General features: G+C 44.8%; 1 protein-coding gene across 1 annotated transcript in view; it reads left to right on the top strand.

Moving 5' to 3' along the window:
* LOC137364732 (SH2 domain-containing adapter protein B-like) overlaps positions 1-18,822 on the top strand; it is a 175,238-nt gene that overhangs the window by 63,656 nt on the left and 92,760 nt on the right. The window contains exon 3 of the mRNA XM_068027764.1: positions 6,976-7,179. Coding sequence (XP_067883865.1) covers positions 6,976-7,179 — 204 coding nt within the window. The remainder of the gene's footprint in view (positions 1-6,975; positions 7,180-18,822) is intronic.

Below are 18,822 nucleotides of genomic sequence, written 5' to 3'. Positions count from 1 at the left end.
GCTCTCAGAACAGCTGCTGTGTGAGAACAAGCCTTTCCCATAGGCAGGGCTGCAGCTGTTCAGTTTCACTGCTTACAAGCTTTCTTGTCTGTCAGGTTTGTTTTTCAATGACTCCCTGCTGTTCTCCCGATTGTTGACCTTGCTAAGTTCCACACAGCTTAGGAAACCTGTACGCTGACTGTTAAAGCCAGAATCCTGAGTTAAATCTACAATTAATTGATTATTTAAATATTTAATTTATTGACCTGACAGCGCCACAGGCATTCCCGCTCACCTGCAAACGCTCACTGGTAAAGCCCGAAAGTGGGGCATCACATCGGGTTTCTGATCCACTGGCACTTTTCAGAATTTTAATTCCCCTGTCCGCATCAGAACCCATGCTCCTTGACAAATTAAAATTCTGCCCATTGTTCAATTCTGGGCACCATACATTAGAATGGATGTGAAATTTTATTTTGTTCTTTCACAGGATGTGGGCATTGCTGGGTAGGCCAGCATTTATTGCCCATCCCTAATTGCCCTTGAGAAGGTGGTGGCGAGCTGCCTTGAACTGCTGCAGTCCATGTGGTGTAGGTACACCCACAGTGCTGTTAGGGAGTTCCAGGATTTTGACCCAGGAACAGCGATTATAGTTCAAAGTCAGAATGGTGTTTGGCTTGGAAGGAAACTTGCAGATGGTGGCATTCCCATGCATCTGCTGCCCTTGTCCTTCTAGGTGGTAGAGGTTGTGGGTTTGGAAGGTGTTGTCGAAGGAGCCTTGGTGAGTTGCTACAGTGGTGGTGGAGGGAGTGAATGTTGAAGGTGATGGATGAGGTGCCAATCAAGCGGGCTGCTTTGTCCTGGATGGTGTCGAACTTCATGAGTATTGTTGGAGCTGCACCCATCCAGGTAGTTGGAAAAGATTCCATCACACTCCTGACTTGTGCTGTCAGGAGTCAGGAGGTGAGTTACTCACTGCAGAATTCCCAGCCTGTGACCTGCCACAGTATTTATGTGGCTGGTCGAGTTCAATTTCTTGTCCATAATAACTGCCAGGATGTCGGGGGATTCAGCAATGGTAATGCCATTGAATGTCAAGGGGAGATAGTTGGATTCTCTCTTGCTTGAGATGGTCAATGTCTGGCACTTGTGTGGCATGAATGTAACTTGCCACTATTAGCTTAAGCCTGAATGTTGTCCAGGTCTTGCTGCAAATGGACACTAACTGCTTCAGTATCTGAGGAGTCACAAATGGTGCTGAACATTGTGCAATCCTCAGCGAACATCCCCACTTCTGACCTTATGATGGGGCGGCACAGTAGCGCAGCGGTTAGCACCGCAGCCTCTCAGCTCCAGCAAACCAGATTCGTTTCTGGGTACTGCCTGTGCGGAGTTTGCAAGTTCTCCCTGTGACCGCGTGGGTTTTCGCCGGGTGCTCCGGTTTCCGCCCACAGCCAAAGACTTGCAGGTTGATAGGTAAATTGGCCATTGTAAATTGCCCCTAGTGTAGGTAGGTGGTAGGGAATATTACTGCAGGGTTAGTGTAAATGGGTGGTTGTTGGTCGGCACAGACTTGGTGGGCCGAAGGGCCTGTTTCAGTGCTGTATCTCTAAATAAATAAAATAAATAAATGGAGGGAAGGCCATTGATGAAGAGCTGAAGATGGTTGAGCCTAGGACACTACATGAACACATAGAAAATAGGAGCAGGAGTAGGCCATTCAGCCCTTCGAGCCTGCTCCACCAATCATTATGATTATAGCTGATCATCCAACTCAGTAACCTGTTCCCACTTTCGCTTCATACCCTTTGATTGCTTTCGCCCCAAGAGCTATATCTAACTCCTTGAAAACATACAATGTTTTGGCCTCAACTGCTTTCTGTGGTAGCATATTCCACAGGCTCATCACTCTCTGGGTGAAAAAATTTCTCCTCATCTCAGTCCTGAAAGGTTTACCCCGTATCCTTAGACTATGACCCCTGGTTCTGGATTCCCCCACCATCGGGAACATCCTTCCTGCATCTACCCTGTCAAGTCCTGTTAGAATTTTATAGGTTTCTGTGAGATCCCCCCTCACTCTTCTGAACTCCAGTGAATATAATCCTAACCGACTCAATCTCTCCTCATATGTCAGTCCTGCCATCCCAGGAATCAGTCTGGTAAACCTTCACTGCACTCCTTCCATAGCAAGAACATCCTTCCTCAGATAAGGAGACCAAAACTGCACACAATATTCCAAGTGTCGCCTCACCAAGGCCATGTATAATTGCAGCAAGTCATTCCTGCTCCTGTACTCGAATCCTCTTGCTATGAAGGCCGACTACCATTTGCCCTTTTTACCACCTGTTACACCTGCATGCTTACCTTCAGCGAATGGTGTAAGAGAATGTTGCATATTCCCCTCTCTGTTTTTAGCCATTCAGATAATAATCTGCCTTCCTGTTTTTGCTACCAAAGTGGATAACCTCACATTTATCCACATTATACTGCATCTGCCATGCATTTGCTCACTCACTCAACTTGTCCAAATCACCCTGAAGCCTCTCTGCATCCTCCTCACAACTCACTCTCCCACCCAGTTTTGTGTCATCTGCCAATTTGGAGATAATACATTTAGTTCCCTCCTCAAAATCATTAATCTATATTGTGAATAGCTGGGGTCCTAGCACTGATCCCTGCGGTACCCCACTAGTCACTGCCTGCCATTCAGAAAAAGACCCGTTTATTCCTACTCTTTGTTTCCTGTCTGCCAATCAATTTTCTATCCATCGCAATACATTACCCCCAATCCCATGCGCTTTAATTTTACATGTTAACCTCTTATGTGGGACTTTGTGAAAAGCCTTCTGAAAGTCCAAATAAACCACATCCACTGGCTCCCCCTCATCAATTCTCCTAGTTACATCCTCGAAGAATTCTAGTAGATTTGTCAAGCATGATTTCCCTTTTGTAAATCCATGCTGACTCTGTCCGATTCTACCACTGTTCTCCAAGTGCTCTGCTATAAAATCTTTGATAATGGATTCTAGAATTTTCCCCACTACCGACGTCAGGCTGACTGGTCTATAATTCCCTGCTTTCTCTCTACCTCCCTTTTTAAATAGTGGGGTTACATTAGCTACTCTCCAATCTGTAGGAACTGTTCCAGAGTCTATAGAATCTTGGAAGATGACCACCAATGCATCCACTATTTCTAGGGCCACTTCCTTAGGTAGTCTGGAATGTAGATTATCAGGCCCTGGCGATTTATCGGCCTTCAATCCTATCAATTTCCCCAACACCATTTCTCTACTAATACTGATTTCCATCAGTTCCGTCCTTTCACTAAACCCTGTGTTCCCCAACACTTCTGGTATGATATTTGTATTCTCCTTTGTGAAGACAGAACCAAAGAATGCATTTAGTTGGTCAGCCATTTCTTTGTTCCTCATAATAAATTCCCCTGTTTCTGACTGTAAGGGACCTACATTTGTCTTCACCAATCTTTTTCTCTTCACATACCTACAGAAACTTTTACAGTCAGTTTTTATGTTCCCCGCAAACTTACTCTCGTACTCTATTTTCCCCTTCTTAATCAATACCTTGGTCCTCCTTTGCTGAATTCTAAACTGCTCCCAATCCTCAGGTCTGTTGTTTTTTCTGGCGAATTTGTATGCCTCTTCCTTGGATCTAATGCTATCTCTAATTTCCCTTGTAAGCCATGGTTTGGCCACCTGTCCCGTTTTACTTTTGCGCCACACAGGAATAAACAATTGTTGCAGTTCATCCATGCGCTCTTTGAATGTTTGCCATTGCCTATCCACCATCATCCCTTTAAGTAACGTTTCCCAATCCATCATAGCCAACTCGTGCCTCATACCTTCGTAGTTTCCTTTATTAAGATTCAGGACCCTAGTCTCAGAATGAACTACGTCACTCTCCATCTTGATGAAGAATTCTGTCTTTTATCGTCACTCATCCCCAAGGGGTCTCACACAACTAGATTGTCAATTATTCCCCTCTCATTACACAATACCCAGTCTAGGATGGCCTTTTCTCGAGTTGGTTCCTCAATGTATTGTTCCACAAAACCATCCTGTATACCCTCCATGAATTCCTCCTCTATGGTATTGTGACTAATTTGATTTGCCCAATCTATATGCAGATCAAAGTCACCCATAATTACAGATGTTCCTTTGTCGCATGTGTCTCTAATTTCCTGTTTAATGCCATTCCCAACATCACCACTACATTTTGGGGGCCTATATACAACCCCACTAACGTTTTTTGCCCCTTAGTGTTTCTCAGCTCTACCCATACAAATTCCACATCATCAGAGCTAATATCCTTCCTCGCTTTTGCATTAATTTCCTCTTTAATCAGCAATGCAACTGCACTGCTTTTTTACTTTTTGTCTGTCCTTCCTAAATACTGAATACCCCTGGATGTTCATTTCCCATCCCTGGTCACCCCGCAGCCATGTCTCCGTAATCCCGACTGTATCATACCCGTTTACATCTATTTGCGCGATTAATTCATCCACTTTATTGTGAATGCTATGCGAATTAAGGCACAAATTCTTGAGGCCTGTCTTTTTAACATTACCTGTCCCCTTCCCACTATTTTCCACTGTGGCCCTGTTTGATTCTGGCCCTTGATTTCTCTGCCTATCACTTTTCTTATTCTCCTTACTGTCTTTTGTTCTTGTCCTTGATCCCCCTCCTCTTAATCCTTGGAAAGGTTCCCATCCCCCTGCCATTTTAGTTTAAACCCTCCCAACCACTCTAGCAAATATTCCCCCTCGGGGGAGTACTTCCCTGAGGAACTCATGCAGTATTGCCCTGGGACTGAGATGATTGGCCTTCAACAATCACAACCATCATCCTTTGTGCTAGGTATGACTCCAACCTGTGGAGAAGTTTCCTCCTGATTCCCATTTTCTCCAGTTTTGCTCGGGCTCCTTGATGCCATACCTGGTCAAATGCTGCCTTGTTGTCACTTCTTGAGTTCAGCTCTTTTGTCCATGTTTGGACCAAAGCTGTAATGAGATCAGGAGCTGAGTGGGCCTGGTAGGACCCAAACTGAGCATCAGTGAGCAGGTTATTGCTGAGTAAGTGTTGCTTGATAGCACTGTCAACGACACCTTCCATCACTTTGATGCTAGAAATCTGAAATGAAAACAGTAAATGCAGGAAACACTTCCTGTGCACCTAATGTTTTTGGGCCGTGATGCTAGTTCTGGTGTGAACAAGAAATGTTACAAGTCTCTCAAAGGCAACAGTTTTGTCATGGAACCTGTGTAGATCAAGCAGTATTTTAACTGCTGTGAGACAGATAAAAGAGTTTGACAGGTCTGGAGCAGAGCCAAAAAATATTCCTTGAAGGCTCAAAATGTGTAAATTTTTTTTTCTCTTAAATGTACGCGAGATCAATCTTGTCTTATGCAATAGATTAAAATGATTGGGGCACTCAAAAATTAGACACTGCCTTCAGGTATAACAGAATTATATTAAGGTTGATGTGTGTATAATGATTCAAACCTATGCAGTACAAACAATCTTTCCTTAACCACTTGGCATTTTTAATGGGTTCAAGTTTTTTTTAAAAGCTTTATTTTCATGCAGATAATCATTACAAATTCATACAAGAAATCTATCAAACATTTAACAACTAACTGTCAAGTCTAAACATATTAGGGGTAGTTTCATGAGGTGAGGTTTCTGACGTGGAGTCTCACTTGATGAGCATGTGGTTGGAGAATTGGCCAAATGGTTTTGTAAATTTTATATTTCCTTAGCACAGCTTTTACATGAGGGTGCATAAACTGACAACACAGTTGTTCATATTGATATACGTGTTTTACATGCTTCAGTGATCAGGCAGCCATGGAGGAGGATAGTTGGACATGGAGTCATCGAGTCATTTATGGAAACAAAGGAGGTCAGTCAGCCCATCGAGTCTATGCTGGCTCTCCACGGAGCTATGCTGTCAATCCCACTCTCCAACTCGATCCTTGTAGTCCTGCAAATCTACATCTCTCAGGTGGCCATCTAATTTCCTCTTGAAGTCATTGATCATCTTCACTTCCACAACCCTTATGGGCAGCGAGTTCCAGGTCATTACCACCCACAGCGTAAAAAAAAGTGCTTCCTCATATTCCCCCTGCATCTTTTGTCCAAAACTTTCAATCTGTGTCCCCTAGTCCTTGTTCCATTTGTTAATGGGAACAGTTTTTCTTGTCTAACTTATCTAAGCCTGTCATAATCTTGTACACTTCTATTAAATCTCCCCACAATTTCCTTTGTTCTAAGGAGAACAAACCCAGCTTTTCCAACCTAGCCTAGTAACTAAAATCCTCCATCCCTGGAACCATTTAAAATTTAAACCAGGCAGCTTGACTCTGATTGGTCAAGGCAATGCCTCTACCAATCAGAGTTCACTTGATAACCATTCAACACTCTCTTCTCATATAGTATAAGTTGTTGTTTTCCCTTACATTGGTTATTCTTGCGATTGGCCTGACGAGTGCAAGGTGAAAAGCTTCGACAACATGTCTCTATTTTCAGCAATACAAAAAGACAAATCCAGTTGGCCTCAGTGTGCTCAGGGTTTGCAGGAAGAAAATGAACCACAGTGGAATGTTACTCCATGATCCTGTTAGAATGGGCATTTGTATCAATGCCTGGTAAGACAGCGTCAGGTTTGGTTGTAATGCCTTATGAGAGAATGAGCAGCCTTTCAACACTTTCCAGACTCTCAAAGAATAGCCTTTTGGGTCAGATCTACCTCTCAGCAGGCATCATTGCTTTTAGCTGTAAAGGGGTAAGAGGAAAGTATCAAACTGGAAAAGGATGTAGCAATTTATTTTCTGTTTTCCTGATATTAATATTTTTACAACCTCAATTTATAGCAACCACATTAAATCATATGGACTTTAAACAGCATGCTTCATAGAATTTTTTTTTTCTTGGCTGCTTTTCTTCTTTTGCACTCATGAGACTTACTTTTGTTTCCCAGAGATTCACAAGCAAGAGAGCCAGAAGAAAGAAATTCAGCTATATGACACACCCTGTGAACTTGAAGGGAGTGGTGTAGTTTCAGACACAGAGTGTGATGCTAGTTACCTAAGGGAAAGCAAGTTACCACAAGACGACACAAGGCCTGCAGAGGAATATGACCAACCATGGGAGTGGAATAAGGTTACAGTGCCAACCCTAGCAGGTACTTTTCTAATTTAATTTTAGATATGCAACTCAATGGGGGAAGTGCAGAGCATTTCACCATCAGTAGTTGCTAGTAATGTATTATCGAATCAGAATGATGTTACCATGCATCTTAGTGGAATGTTACTGTTTGCGCCCAGCCCCTTCAGAAGGTCGGAGAGTGGAATGCATCTAGCACTATGAAGTAAATGCATCTTTCATTGGGACCAGCAGGAATTGTTGTAGTCCCAATTCCAACTGGTGCTTGCATTCAGCAAGATCATGGGCTGGCAGCAAAGCTGTGTAAATTTACCAAACATTAAGACAACCACCATAGGTTTATCAGTATATTCATGTTCTAGTCAAAGCCTGCGTATACAATTGTACAACTTGAAATAAGTTTTAAAAAAAGTAATTAGAAATTGGGTGACCAGTTTTGTAGCTCCTATCAAGCACATGTTGAAAACATCAGTAATGGGGAAAATTCCTGCTCACTGCAAATATTCAGGCAAAGAACAGTATTGCTAAAGTGGCAAACTTTTAGACACGGGCACTCTTACTGATACATATTTGTTCAAATAGGTCTGTCATTTCCTTAATTAAAGGAGTGTAGTCTGTTGAGAAACAATGTCACCTCTGGTTCAGAAGATTTCTTAATTTGGGGGAATTTTTGGTACACAATGGACAACAGTGCTTTCATCTGGTCTTCTGGTTCCATACCTCAAACAACAGGGGCTTCACTTCAGCTGTTTTGACATCTGTTCTAAACAGAATCTAACCACTACAGTGCAGTATTGTAGTAAACATGTGAACGACATGGTTTACACTACCAGCTGAGAACCTGGTTAATGATCATGTCTCATTCTGTAGTGCCAGCTGGAAACTGGAATGAATATATTTCGTGCCACCAACTGCGACCAACAAATTATGTGCAACTCATTAGTCTGGTTTCTCCCAAGGAGAAACTAAAAGCACTTTCTTCTGAGTAGAGAAGAACACTCTCTGCTTGTTCAGTTCCTATGCACAAACCTCTTGGAATTACAGTTCACTGCTGCAAATCTGTAATGAGCAACCAATCTCTTTGCCCCCATCCCATACAAGAGGCTTATGTACTCTTAATATGTTCGTTTATCTTTAAAAGCATTCTAACCTTCTGTCCGTGGTGGTGTCCCTCATGCTGGGTCTCTGCTGTTTTGATTTATTCCTCCTAGATTTGTAAGATTTGCATCAATATTGTTACAGATCCAGAGAACTGCATTCAGTTCTGAGCACTGGACCACAAGAAGGATACATTGGTCGTGGAGATGCTGTAGCACAGATTCACCAGAATAATACTGGGCTAAAAGGGTTAAATTGTGAGAGCAGTTTACATCTACTTTGTTTGTATTCACTTGAATACTGAAAATTAAGGGGTGATTTAATTTAAGTGTTTCAGATGATTAAAAGGATTTGATTGGGTAGGTAGAGAAAAATTATTTCCTCTGGTGTTTGGTGGTGGTGTAACTAGTGAGGAGAAAAGCCTTACAATACAGTACGATATAGATGGGCTGGTAAGATGGGCAGAGCAGTGGCAAAGGGAATTTAATCCTGAGAAGTGTGAGATGATGCATTTTGGGAGGACTAACAAGGCAAGGGAATATACAATGGGTGGTAGGACCCTAGGAAGTACAGAGGTTCAGAGGGGCCTTGGTGTACTTGTCCATAGATCACTGAAGGCAGCAGTACAGGGAGATAAGGTGGTTAGGAAGGCTTATGGGATATTTGCCTTCATTAGCTGAGGCATAGAATATAAGAGCAGGGAGGTTATGATGGAGTTGTATAAAATGCTAGTTAGGCCACAACTGGAGTACTGTGTATAGTTCTGGTCGCCACACTATAAGAAGGATGTGATTGCACTGGAGAGGGTGCAGAGGAGACTCACCAGGATGTTGCCTGGGCTTTGAAGAGAGACTGGATAGGCTAGGGTTGTTTTCCTTCGAGCAGAGAAGGCCGAGGGGGGACCTGATGGAGGTATACAAAATTATGAGGGACATTGATCAGGTAGATAGGAAGAAACTTTTTCCCATAGCGGAGGTGTCAATAACCAGGGGGCATAGATTTATTGTAAGGGGCAGGAGGTTTAGAGGGGATTTGAGGAAAAACATTTTCACCCAGAGGTTGGTTGGAATCTGGAATGCAATGCCTGAAGAGGTGGTAGAGGCAGGAACCCTGACAACATTTAAGAAGTATTTAGATGAGCGCTTGAAACTCCATAACATACAGGACTACAGGCCAAGGGCTGGAAAATGGGATTAGAATAGATAGGTGCTTGATGGCCGGAACGGACACGATGGGCTGAAGGGCTGTTTCTGTGCTGTATAACTCTATGACTCTGTGGTGGTGAGATGCAGAACAAAACAGCATAACCGTAAAATTAGAGTTAAGCTGTTCAGAGGTGATATCATAGAGCACTTCTTCACACTAAGTGTCGTTGAAATCTCAAACTCCCTCCCCCAAAACATTGATGAGGTTTGTTTTTGGTTTTGGCATCCTTCCATCTACGAAAGATGATCGACACACAGCAAACAATCCGTTTAGGTTGGTGTCTTCTCTTGGTGCACCTCTGATGGCTGAGAATGCCAATCCTTGAGAGGCAGGTTCTGCTGCAAGTGCCACATGTGAAGCTGCCAAGTTACGCTGTGAGTTGTTGTTTTTGATGTTGGTGCCTGTTGCCAAGCTGCTGTAGCTACTGGTCATTGTGGTAGTGCACACCAGTCCACAGGAAGTGTCACCATTTCCCTCTTTCACCCGCTAGTGACTCCCATGTGTGTTAGGGCCTTCATGTCATGCTTACAAGCATCGATGCAGCTGAGCTTTGGGTGCCCCACTGGTCGGCTGGCCCCAGCCATCTCACTATACAGAAGGTCCTTGGGTATGCGACCATCTCATTCTGCGGACATGTCCGATCTGTTTGTGGTATATATTAATGATTTGGACTTAAATGTGGAAAGCATGATTGGGTAATTTGCTGATGCCACAAAAATTGGCCATGTAGTTAATAGTGAGGAGGAAAGCCGTGGACTCCAAAATTATATGAATGGTCTGGTTGAGCGGGCGGAAAAGTGGCAAATGGAATTCAATCCAGAGAAGTGTGAGGTGTTGCATTTGGGAAGGGCAAATAAAGTGAGGGAATAAACAATAAACGGGAGGATGTTGAGAGGGGTAGGAGAAGTGAGAGACCTTGGAGTGCATGTCCGGGTAGATAGAGTGGTGAAGAAGGCATAATAAAAACAAAAAATGCTGGAAATAGTCAGCAGTCTGGCAGCATCTGTGGAGGGAGAAACAGAGTTAACGTTTCAGGTCAGTGACCTTTCATCAGGACTGATGGAAGGTCACTGACCTGAAATATTAACTCTGCTTCTCTCCACAAATGCTGCCAGACCTGCTGAGTATTTCCAGCATTTTTTGTTTTTATTTCAGATTTCCAGCATCTGCAGTATTTTGCTTTTATTTTGGTGAAGAAGGCATATGGATTGCTTTCCTTTATTGCCCAAGGTATAGAGTACAAGCAGGGATGTGATGCTCGAACTGTATAGAACGTTGGTTAGGCCACAGCTGGAATATTGTGTGCAGTTCTGGTCACTACATTATAGGAAGGACATAATTGCTCTATCGAGAGAGAGTACAGAGGAGATTTACAAGAATGTTGCCAGGGCTTGAAGATTGCAGCTATGAGGAAAGATTGGATAGGCTAGGGTTGTTTTCCCTGGAACTGAGGAGGCTGAGGAGTGACTTGATTGAAGTGTACAAAAGTATGAGGGGTCTAGATAGAGTAGACCTGTCCCCTTGGTGGGGAGGTCAGCTACCAGGGGACACAGACTTAAGGTGATTGATGGAAGGATTAGAGGGGACATGAGGGGAAACTTTTTCACCCAGAGGGTAGTGGCTATCTGGAATTCGCTGCCAGGAATGGTGGTGGAGGCAGAGACACTCAATTCTTTTAAAAGGTACTTGGACATGTATCTGAAGTGCTGTAACCGGCAGGACTATGGACCAGGTGCTGGCAGGTGGGATTAGTTTGGGTGGCTAGTTTGTTGGGCCGGTGCGGACGCGATGGGCTGAATGGCCTCCTTCTGTGCTGTACCTTTTCAATGGTTCTATCACTATAACCGCCTCTGTTTGATTAGTGCCAATACACTTGGGAGCTCAGCCTTTGAGCGACTGCCACATTTGTGATTTTGTCTTGCCAGAATATATCCATAATGCGCCACAAACAGCGAAGATGGAAATTATTGAGCTGCTTTTCCTGGTCGCTGTAAGTTGACCATGTTTCACAGCCATACAGCAAGGTGCTGAGAACACAGGCCTTATAAACCATCAGCTTGGTCCTAAGAATCAGCTTGGTGTTATTCCATACGCGTTTCGCAAGTCAGCCAAAGGTAGTAGCTGCTTTCCCTACGCGTGTGTCAAGCTCTGCATCACCGTGGACCCAAGATAGCAGAATTTGCTAACCACTTCCAGTGGGGTGGTGTTTAGTGTGATCAGGGGCAGAGATGCAATATCTTGTCCCATGACCATGGTTGTTTTCTTGACGCTTATAGTCAAGGAGAACAAGTTACAGGCACGGGAGAGACAGTCCATATGTCTTTGGAGCTAAGTTTCTGTGTGAGCGACGAGCACAGCATCATCAGCATAGAGGAGTTTTCTGATCAGGACATGATGTGTTTTTGTCTTTGCTTTCAGCCTTGATAGATTGTAGAGCTTGCCATCTGACTGAGTGTGCAAGCAGACTCCTTCCACACCTGCAGGGAAGGTGAAGGTCAGGAGCATGGAAAAGATGATAAACTAGAGTTTGGCAAAGTTTATTGAGGGTTGCAGAAAGAAGGCAGGTAAATGGAGTTAGGATGCAGATCACCCATGATCGAACTGAATGGCAGACCATGCTCAATTGGCTGAACAGCCTATGTCCTATTTATGTAAGATTCCACTGACTAATGGTTCACTTGCCCTGCACAGCTATAACTGTCGGTACTCATGCATTGTATGAACAGCACAATGATTAGCTTGCTGGCTCCTTATGTTTTCCCCAACGCCGGCTTCTCCTGATTCAGACAGAATAGTGCCATTCTACAAAGCTGCAGTTTTATACAATAATAGGTAGTTGTGATTTTCTATATTGCTTGTTATTTCTCCATTTTGTGGACTTCACAAGAGATCTGGAAATGAGTGTGTGTTGCAGAACCCAAACTGAGTAGGCTATTGGTGACTATGTGTCACTTGATCGCACTGTTAATAACTCCTCCATCATTTTGCTGATGATTGGGATTAGCCTGATGGGGCAGTCATTGGCAATTTTGGATTTGTCCTTTTTATGAACACTATGTACTTGGGCAATTTTTCACATTGTTGGGTGAATGCCAGTTTTTTAGCTGTACTGGAACAGATTAGCTAAGGACCTCAAGGTCTTGAGCACTATAGCTGGGATTGTCAAGGCCCGTAGCCTCTGTCATCTCCACTGCACTTGGCCATTTCTTGATGTTGTGTGGAGTGAATCAAATTAGCTGAAGACTGGCATCTGTGATGGTGGGATCCTCAGGAACAGGGCCAGGAGGATCCATTCAACACTTCTGGCTGAAGATTGTTGTGCACTTTTCAACCTTGTCTTTTGTACTCACTATTGTCTGCAAAGTTGATTCAGACCACTGCTGGTACCGTAACATGTATTCTGGCTTTCTCCATGTTCTTAGCAAGTGCTGCATATATGTCTACACCTACATTCAAAATACCAAACTTTCCTATGCAAATTTCCAGTGGGAAACTGAAACTTCCCAATATGAACTGTGTCTTCGTGCCTCTTGAGCATGTACGGATCCATTTTTGCCTCATACATTGTTATCTTAATAGCTGAGTTTCTTCAAGTATGATTGCGTTCCATTGCTACAAATTGCTAATGTTTGATATCCAGCATCATGCAGATTAGTGAGTTTGTTTGGATTAGTGTTCATGGCCACCTGAGAGACAACGGGGATCGAGTCAGGGAGTGGGACTGACTGCGTAGCTCTGTGGAGAGCCAGCATGGACTTGACTGGCCAAATAGCCTCCTTCAGTGCCGTAAGTGACTCCATGTTCCTGGCCCCCTCATCTACATCCTGCTGCTCAGTGGCATTATCCAAAAACACAGCACCAGTTTCCACATGTACGCTGATGACCCCTCCATTATCTCTAAATTGTCATACTGCTTGTCCAACATCTACTACTAGATGAGCAGAAATATCCTCAACTAAATATAGGGGAAGACCAAAGCCATTGTATTTAGTCCTTGCCAATAATCCGTTCTCTAGCCACTGGCTCAATCCCTCTACCTGGCAACTGAGACTGAACCAGACTGTTCACAACCTCTAATACCACCTGTTTCTACCTCCAACAAATCTGCCCCTGCATCAACTCTCTGCTGCCAAAAACCTCATCCATGCCTTTGTGACTTTTTAACTTGAATACTGGGCGGCACAGTGGCGCAGTGGTTAGCACCGCAGCCTCACAACTCCAGCAACCCGGGTTCGGTTCTGGGTACTGCCTGTATAGAGTTTGCAAGTTCTCCCTGTGGCCGTGTGGGTTTCCACCGGGTGCTCCAGTTTCCTCCCACAGCCAAAGACTTGCAGGTTGATAGGTAAATTGGCCATTGTAAATTGCCCTTAGTGTAGGTAGATGGTAGGAGAATTGAGCGAAGGTGGGGATGTGGTAGGGAATATGCGATTAATGTAGGATTAGTATAATTGGGTGGTTGATGGTCGGCACAGACTCGGTGGGCCAAAAGGCCTGTTTCAGTGCTGTATCCCTCTATCCACTGCCAATACACGATTGGCCAAAATCGCACATTCTACTCTCCACAAACCTGAGGTCATCCAAAACTCTGTTCTCCCTATCCTAACTTGAACCAAATCCTGTTCGCCTATCACCCATTGCGCTCGCTGATCGACAGTGACTTCTGCTTAAGCAATGCTTCGATTTTAAAATTCTCATCCTTGTTTTTAAATCCTTCCATGGCCTCACCCCTATCTCTGTAATATTGTCTATCCCTACAACCCTCCAAGATATCTGCACTCATCCAAAGCTGGCCTGTTGAGTAACCCGATTTTAATTGCTCCAACATTGGCTCTACCTTCAGCAGTCAAGTCCCTAAACTCAGAAATTTCCTCCATTTATCCTCTGCATCTCTCTTTCCCTCTCTCCTGCTTCAAGGTGCTACTTAAAACCTACCTCTTTCACCAAGTTGTTGGCCATCTACCCTAATATCTCTTTATAGAGTTGTAGTTATTTACAGCACAGAAGGAAGCCATTAAGCCCATCGTATCTGCGCTGACAAAGAAACAGCCATCCAGCCTGATCTCACTTCCCAGCTCTTCGGCTGTAGCCTTGTAGGTTACGGCCCTTCAAGTGCATATGAATGGACTTTTTGCGATGATGACTTTCTACCTCTCCCACCATTTCAGGCAGTGAGTTCAGGACCACATCACCCTCTGGATGAAAAAACATTCTCCTCAATCCCCCTTTAATTCTTCCAACAATTACATTAAATCTATGCCCCCAGGTTATTGATCTCTCTGCTGAGAAATAGGACCACCTTCACTCTGTCTAGGCCCCTCATAATTTTATACACCTCAATTGAATCTCTTCTCAGCCACCTTTGTTTCAAAGAAATCAACCCCAATCTATCCAATCGTTCCTCATAACTAAAATTCACCACTTCTGACAGCATCCTTATAAATGTCCTTTGTCCCGTCTCCAATGCGATCACATCCTGTAATGATGAGAAATGTTGCAGAACTCTAGCTGTGACCTAACTAGTGTTTTATACAGTTCCAGCATAACAAGGGTAGGTGGTGGCGTAGTGGTATTATCACTGGACTAGTAACCCAGAGACCCAGGGTATTTCTCTGGGGACATGGGTTCGAATCCCACCACAGCAGAAGGTGGAATTTGAATTTAATTAATAAATCTGGAATTAAAAGCTAGTCTAATGATGGCCATGAAACCATTGTCGATTGTTGTAAAAACCCATCTGGTTCACTAATGTCCTTTAGGGAAGGAAATCTGCTGTCCTTACCTGGTCTGGCCTCCAGACCCACAGCAATGTGGTTAACGCTTACATGCCCTCTGAAATGGCCTAGCAAGCCACTCAGTTGTACCTAACCGCTACGAAGTCAATAAAAACGAATGAAACCGGACGGACCACCTGGCATCGATCGAGGCATCGGAAACGACAACGGCAAACCCAGCCCTGTCAACCCTGAAAAGTCCTCCTTACTAACATCTGGGGGCTTGAGGCCAAAGTTGGGAGAGCTGTCCCACAAACTAGTCAAGCACCAGCCTGACATAGTCATACTCATGGAATCATACCTTACAGACAGTGTCCCAGACACTGCCATCACCATCCCCGGGTATGTCCTGTCCCACCAGCAGGACAGACCCACCAGAGGTGGTGGCACAGTGGTATACAGTAGGGAGGAAGTTGCCCTGGGAGTCTTCAACATCAACTCCGGACCCCATGAAGTCTCATGGCATCAGATCAAACATGGTCAAGGTAACCTCCTACTGATTACCACCTACCGCCCTCCCTCAGCTGATGAGTCAGTACTCCACCATGTTGAACACCACTTTGAGGAAGCACTGAGGGTGGCAAGGGCACAAAATGTACTCTGAGTGGGGGACTTCAATGTCCATCACCGAGAGTGGCTCGGTAGCACCACTACTGACCGAGCTGACCGAGTCCTAAAGGACATGGCTGCTAGACTGGGTCTGCGGCAGGTGGTGGGGGAACCAACACGAGGGAAAAACAGACTTGACTTCGTCCTCACCAATCTGCCTGCTGCGGATGCTTCTGTCTGTGACTATATTGGTAGGAGTGACCACCGCACAGTCCTTGTGGAGTCTAAGTCCCGTCTTCACATTGAGGATACCGTCCATCGTGTTGTGTGGTACTATCACCGTGCTAAATGGGATAAATTTCGAACAGATCTAGCAATGCAAAACTGGGCATCCATGAGGTGCTGTGGGCCATCAGCAGCAGCAGAATTGTACTCAACCACAATCTGTAACCTCATGGCCTGGCATATCCCCCACATTACCATCAAGCCATGAGACCAACCCTGGTTCAATGAAGAGTGCAGGAGGGCATGCCAGGAGCAGCACCAGGCATACCTCAAAATGAGGTGTCAACCTGGTGAAGCTACAACACAGGACTATCTGCGTGCCAAACTGCCGAAGCAGCATGCGATAGACAGAGCTAAGCGATCCCATAACCAACGGATCTGATCGAAACTCTGCAGTCCTGCCACATCCAGCCGTGAATGGTGGTGGACAATTAAACAACTAACTGGAGGAGGTGGCTCCACATATATCCCCATCCTCAATGATGGGGGAGCCCAGCACATCAGTGCGAAAGATAAGGCTGAAGCATTTGCAACAATCTTCAGCCAGAAGTGCCGAGGTGATGATCCATCTCGGCCTCTCCTGAAGTCCCCAGCATCACAGATGCCAGACTTGAGCCAATTTGATTCACTCCGCGTGATATCAAGAAATGACTGAAGGCACTGGATACTGCAAAAGCTATGGGCCCTGACAATATCCCGGCAATAGTACTGAAGACCTGTGCTCCAGAACTTGCCGCGCCCCTAGCCAAGCTGTTCCAGTACAGCTACAACACTGGCATCTATCCTGCAATGTGGAAAATTGCCCAGGTATGTCCTGTACACCAAAAGCAGGACAAGTGCAACCTGGCCAATTACCGCCCCATCAGCCTACTCGCAATCATCAGTAAAGTGATGGAAGGTGTCATCAACAGTGCCATCAAGCAGCACTTGCTTAGCAATAACCTGCCTAGTGATGCTAAGTTTGGGTTCCGCCAGGGCCACTCAGCTCCTGACCTCATTACAGCCTTGGTTCAAATATGGACAAAAGAGCTGAACTCAAGAGGTGAGGTGACAGTGACTGCCCTTGACATCAAGGCAGCATTTGACCGAGTATGGCATCAAGGAGCCCTAGCAAAACTGAGGTCAATGGGAATCAGGGGGAAAACCCTCCGCTGGCTGGAGTCATACCTCGCGCAAAGGAAGATGGTTGTGGTTGTTGGAGGTCAATCATCTGAGCTCCAGGACATCACTGCAGGAGTTCCTCAGGGTAGTGTCCTCGGCCCAACCATCTTCAGCTGCTTCATCAATGACCTTTCTTCAATCATAAGGTTAGAAGTGGGGATGTTCGCTGATGATTGCACAATGTTCACCATTCATGACTCCTCAGATACTGAAGCAGTCCGTGTATAAATGCAGCAAGACCTGGACAATATCCAGGCTTGGGCTGATAAGTGGCAAGTAACATTTGTGCCTCACAAGTGCCAAGCAATGACCATCTCCAACAAGAGAGAATCTAACCATCTCCCCTTGACATTCAACGGCATTACCATTGCTGAATCCCCCACTATCAACATCCTCGGGCCTACCATTGACCAGAAACTGAACTGGAGTAGCCATATAAATACTGTGGCTACAAGAGCAGGTCAGAGACGAGTAATTCTGAGGTGAGTAACTCACCTCCTGACTCCCCAAAGCCTGTCCACCATCTTCAAGGCACAAGTCAGGAGTGTGATGGAATACTCTCCACTTGCCTGGATGGGTGCAGCTCCAACAACACTCAAGACGCTCGACACCATCCAGGACAAAGCAGCCTTCTTGATTGGCACCCCATCTACAAACATTCACTCCCTTCACCACCAACGCACAGTGGCAGCAGTGTGTACCATCTAAAAGATGCACTGCAGCAACACACCAAGGTTCCTTAGGCAGCACCTTCCAAACCTGCGACCTCTACCAACTAGAAGGACAAGGACAACAAATACATGGGAACACCACCACCTGCAAATTCCCCTCCAAGTCACACACCATCCTGACTTGGAACTATATCGCCGTTTCTTCATTGTCGCTGGGTCAAAAATCTGGAACTCCCTTCCTAGCAGCACTGTGGGTGTACCGACCCCACATGGACTGCAGCGGTTCAAGATGGCAGCTCACCACCATCTTCTCAAGGGCAGTTAGGGATAGGCAATAAATGGTGGCCTAGCCAGCGACACCAACATCCCATGAATGAATAAAAAAAAAACTTCCCTGCACTTGTGTTCTGGGCTTTGGCTAATAAAAGGTTATAGAGTCATGGAGTCATTACAGTATAGCAAGAGACCATTCAGCTCGTCGAGTCCATGCTGGAGTCTGTCGAGCGATCCAGTCAGTCCCCTAGCCCTGCAAGTTTATTTCCCTCAATTGTTATTTCGATTTCCTTTTTAAATTATTGATTGTCTCCACTTCTACCACCCTCGTGGGAAGCGAGTTCCAGGTAATCACCACTCACTCCTGTTATGACCAGGTGAGAATGGTGTCTAAGGGTCACTCTCAGGCTTTCTTAGGTTTAAAGAAAAGTTAAAATTTATTAAACTTGAACTTAAACTCTAATTCAGTTGACACCGATGGATACACAACGCGCCCATGCTTGCATGCATACACGATATGCACATGCAAATAGAGACAGAAAAGAACAGAAGAAAAAATAAAGTGGAAAAATTTGAAGCAGTATATGAAGAGTTTTTATTATGGTTCTTCGAGTTCACTGTAGAGTTTTTGTCGGTAGATCTTGCTTT

Source organism: Heterodontus francisci, unplaced genomic scaffold, assembly GCF_036365525.1.
Source record: "Heterodontus francisci isolate sHetFra1 unplaced genomic scaffold, sHetFra1.hap1 HAP1_SCAFFOLD_933, whole genome shotgun sequence".
NCBI classification, from domain to species: Eukaryota; Metazoa; Chordata; class Chondrichthyes; order Heterodontiformes; family Heterodontidae; genus Heterodontus; species Heterodontus francisci.
This window is presented reverse-complemented; position numbering and strand designations above follow the sequence as displayed.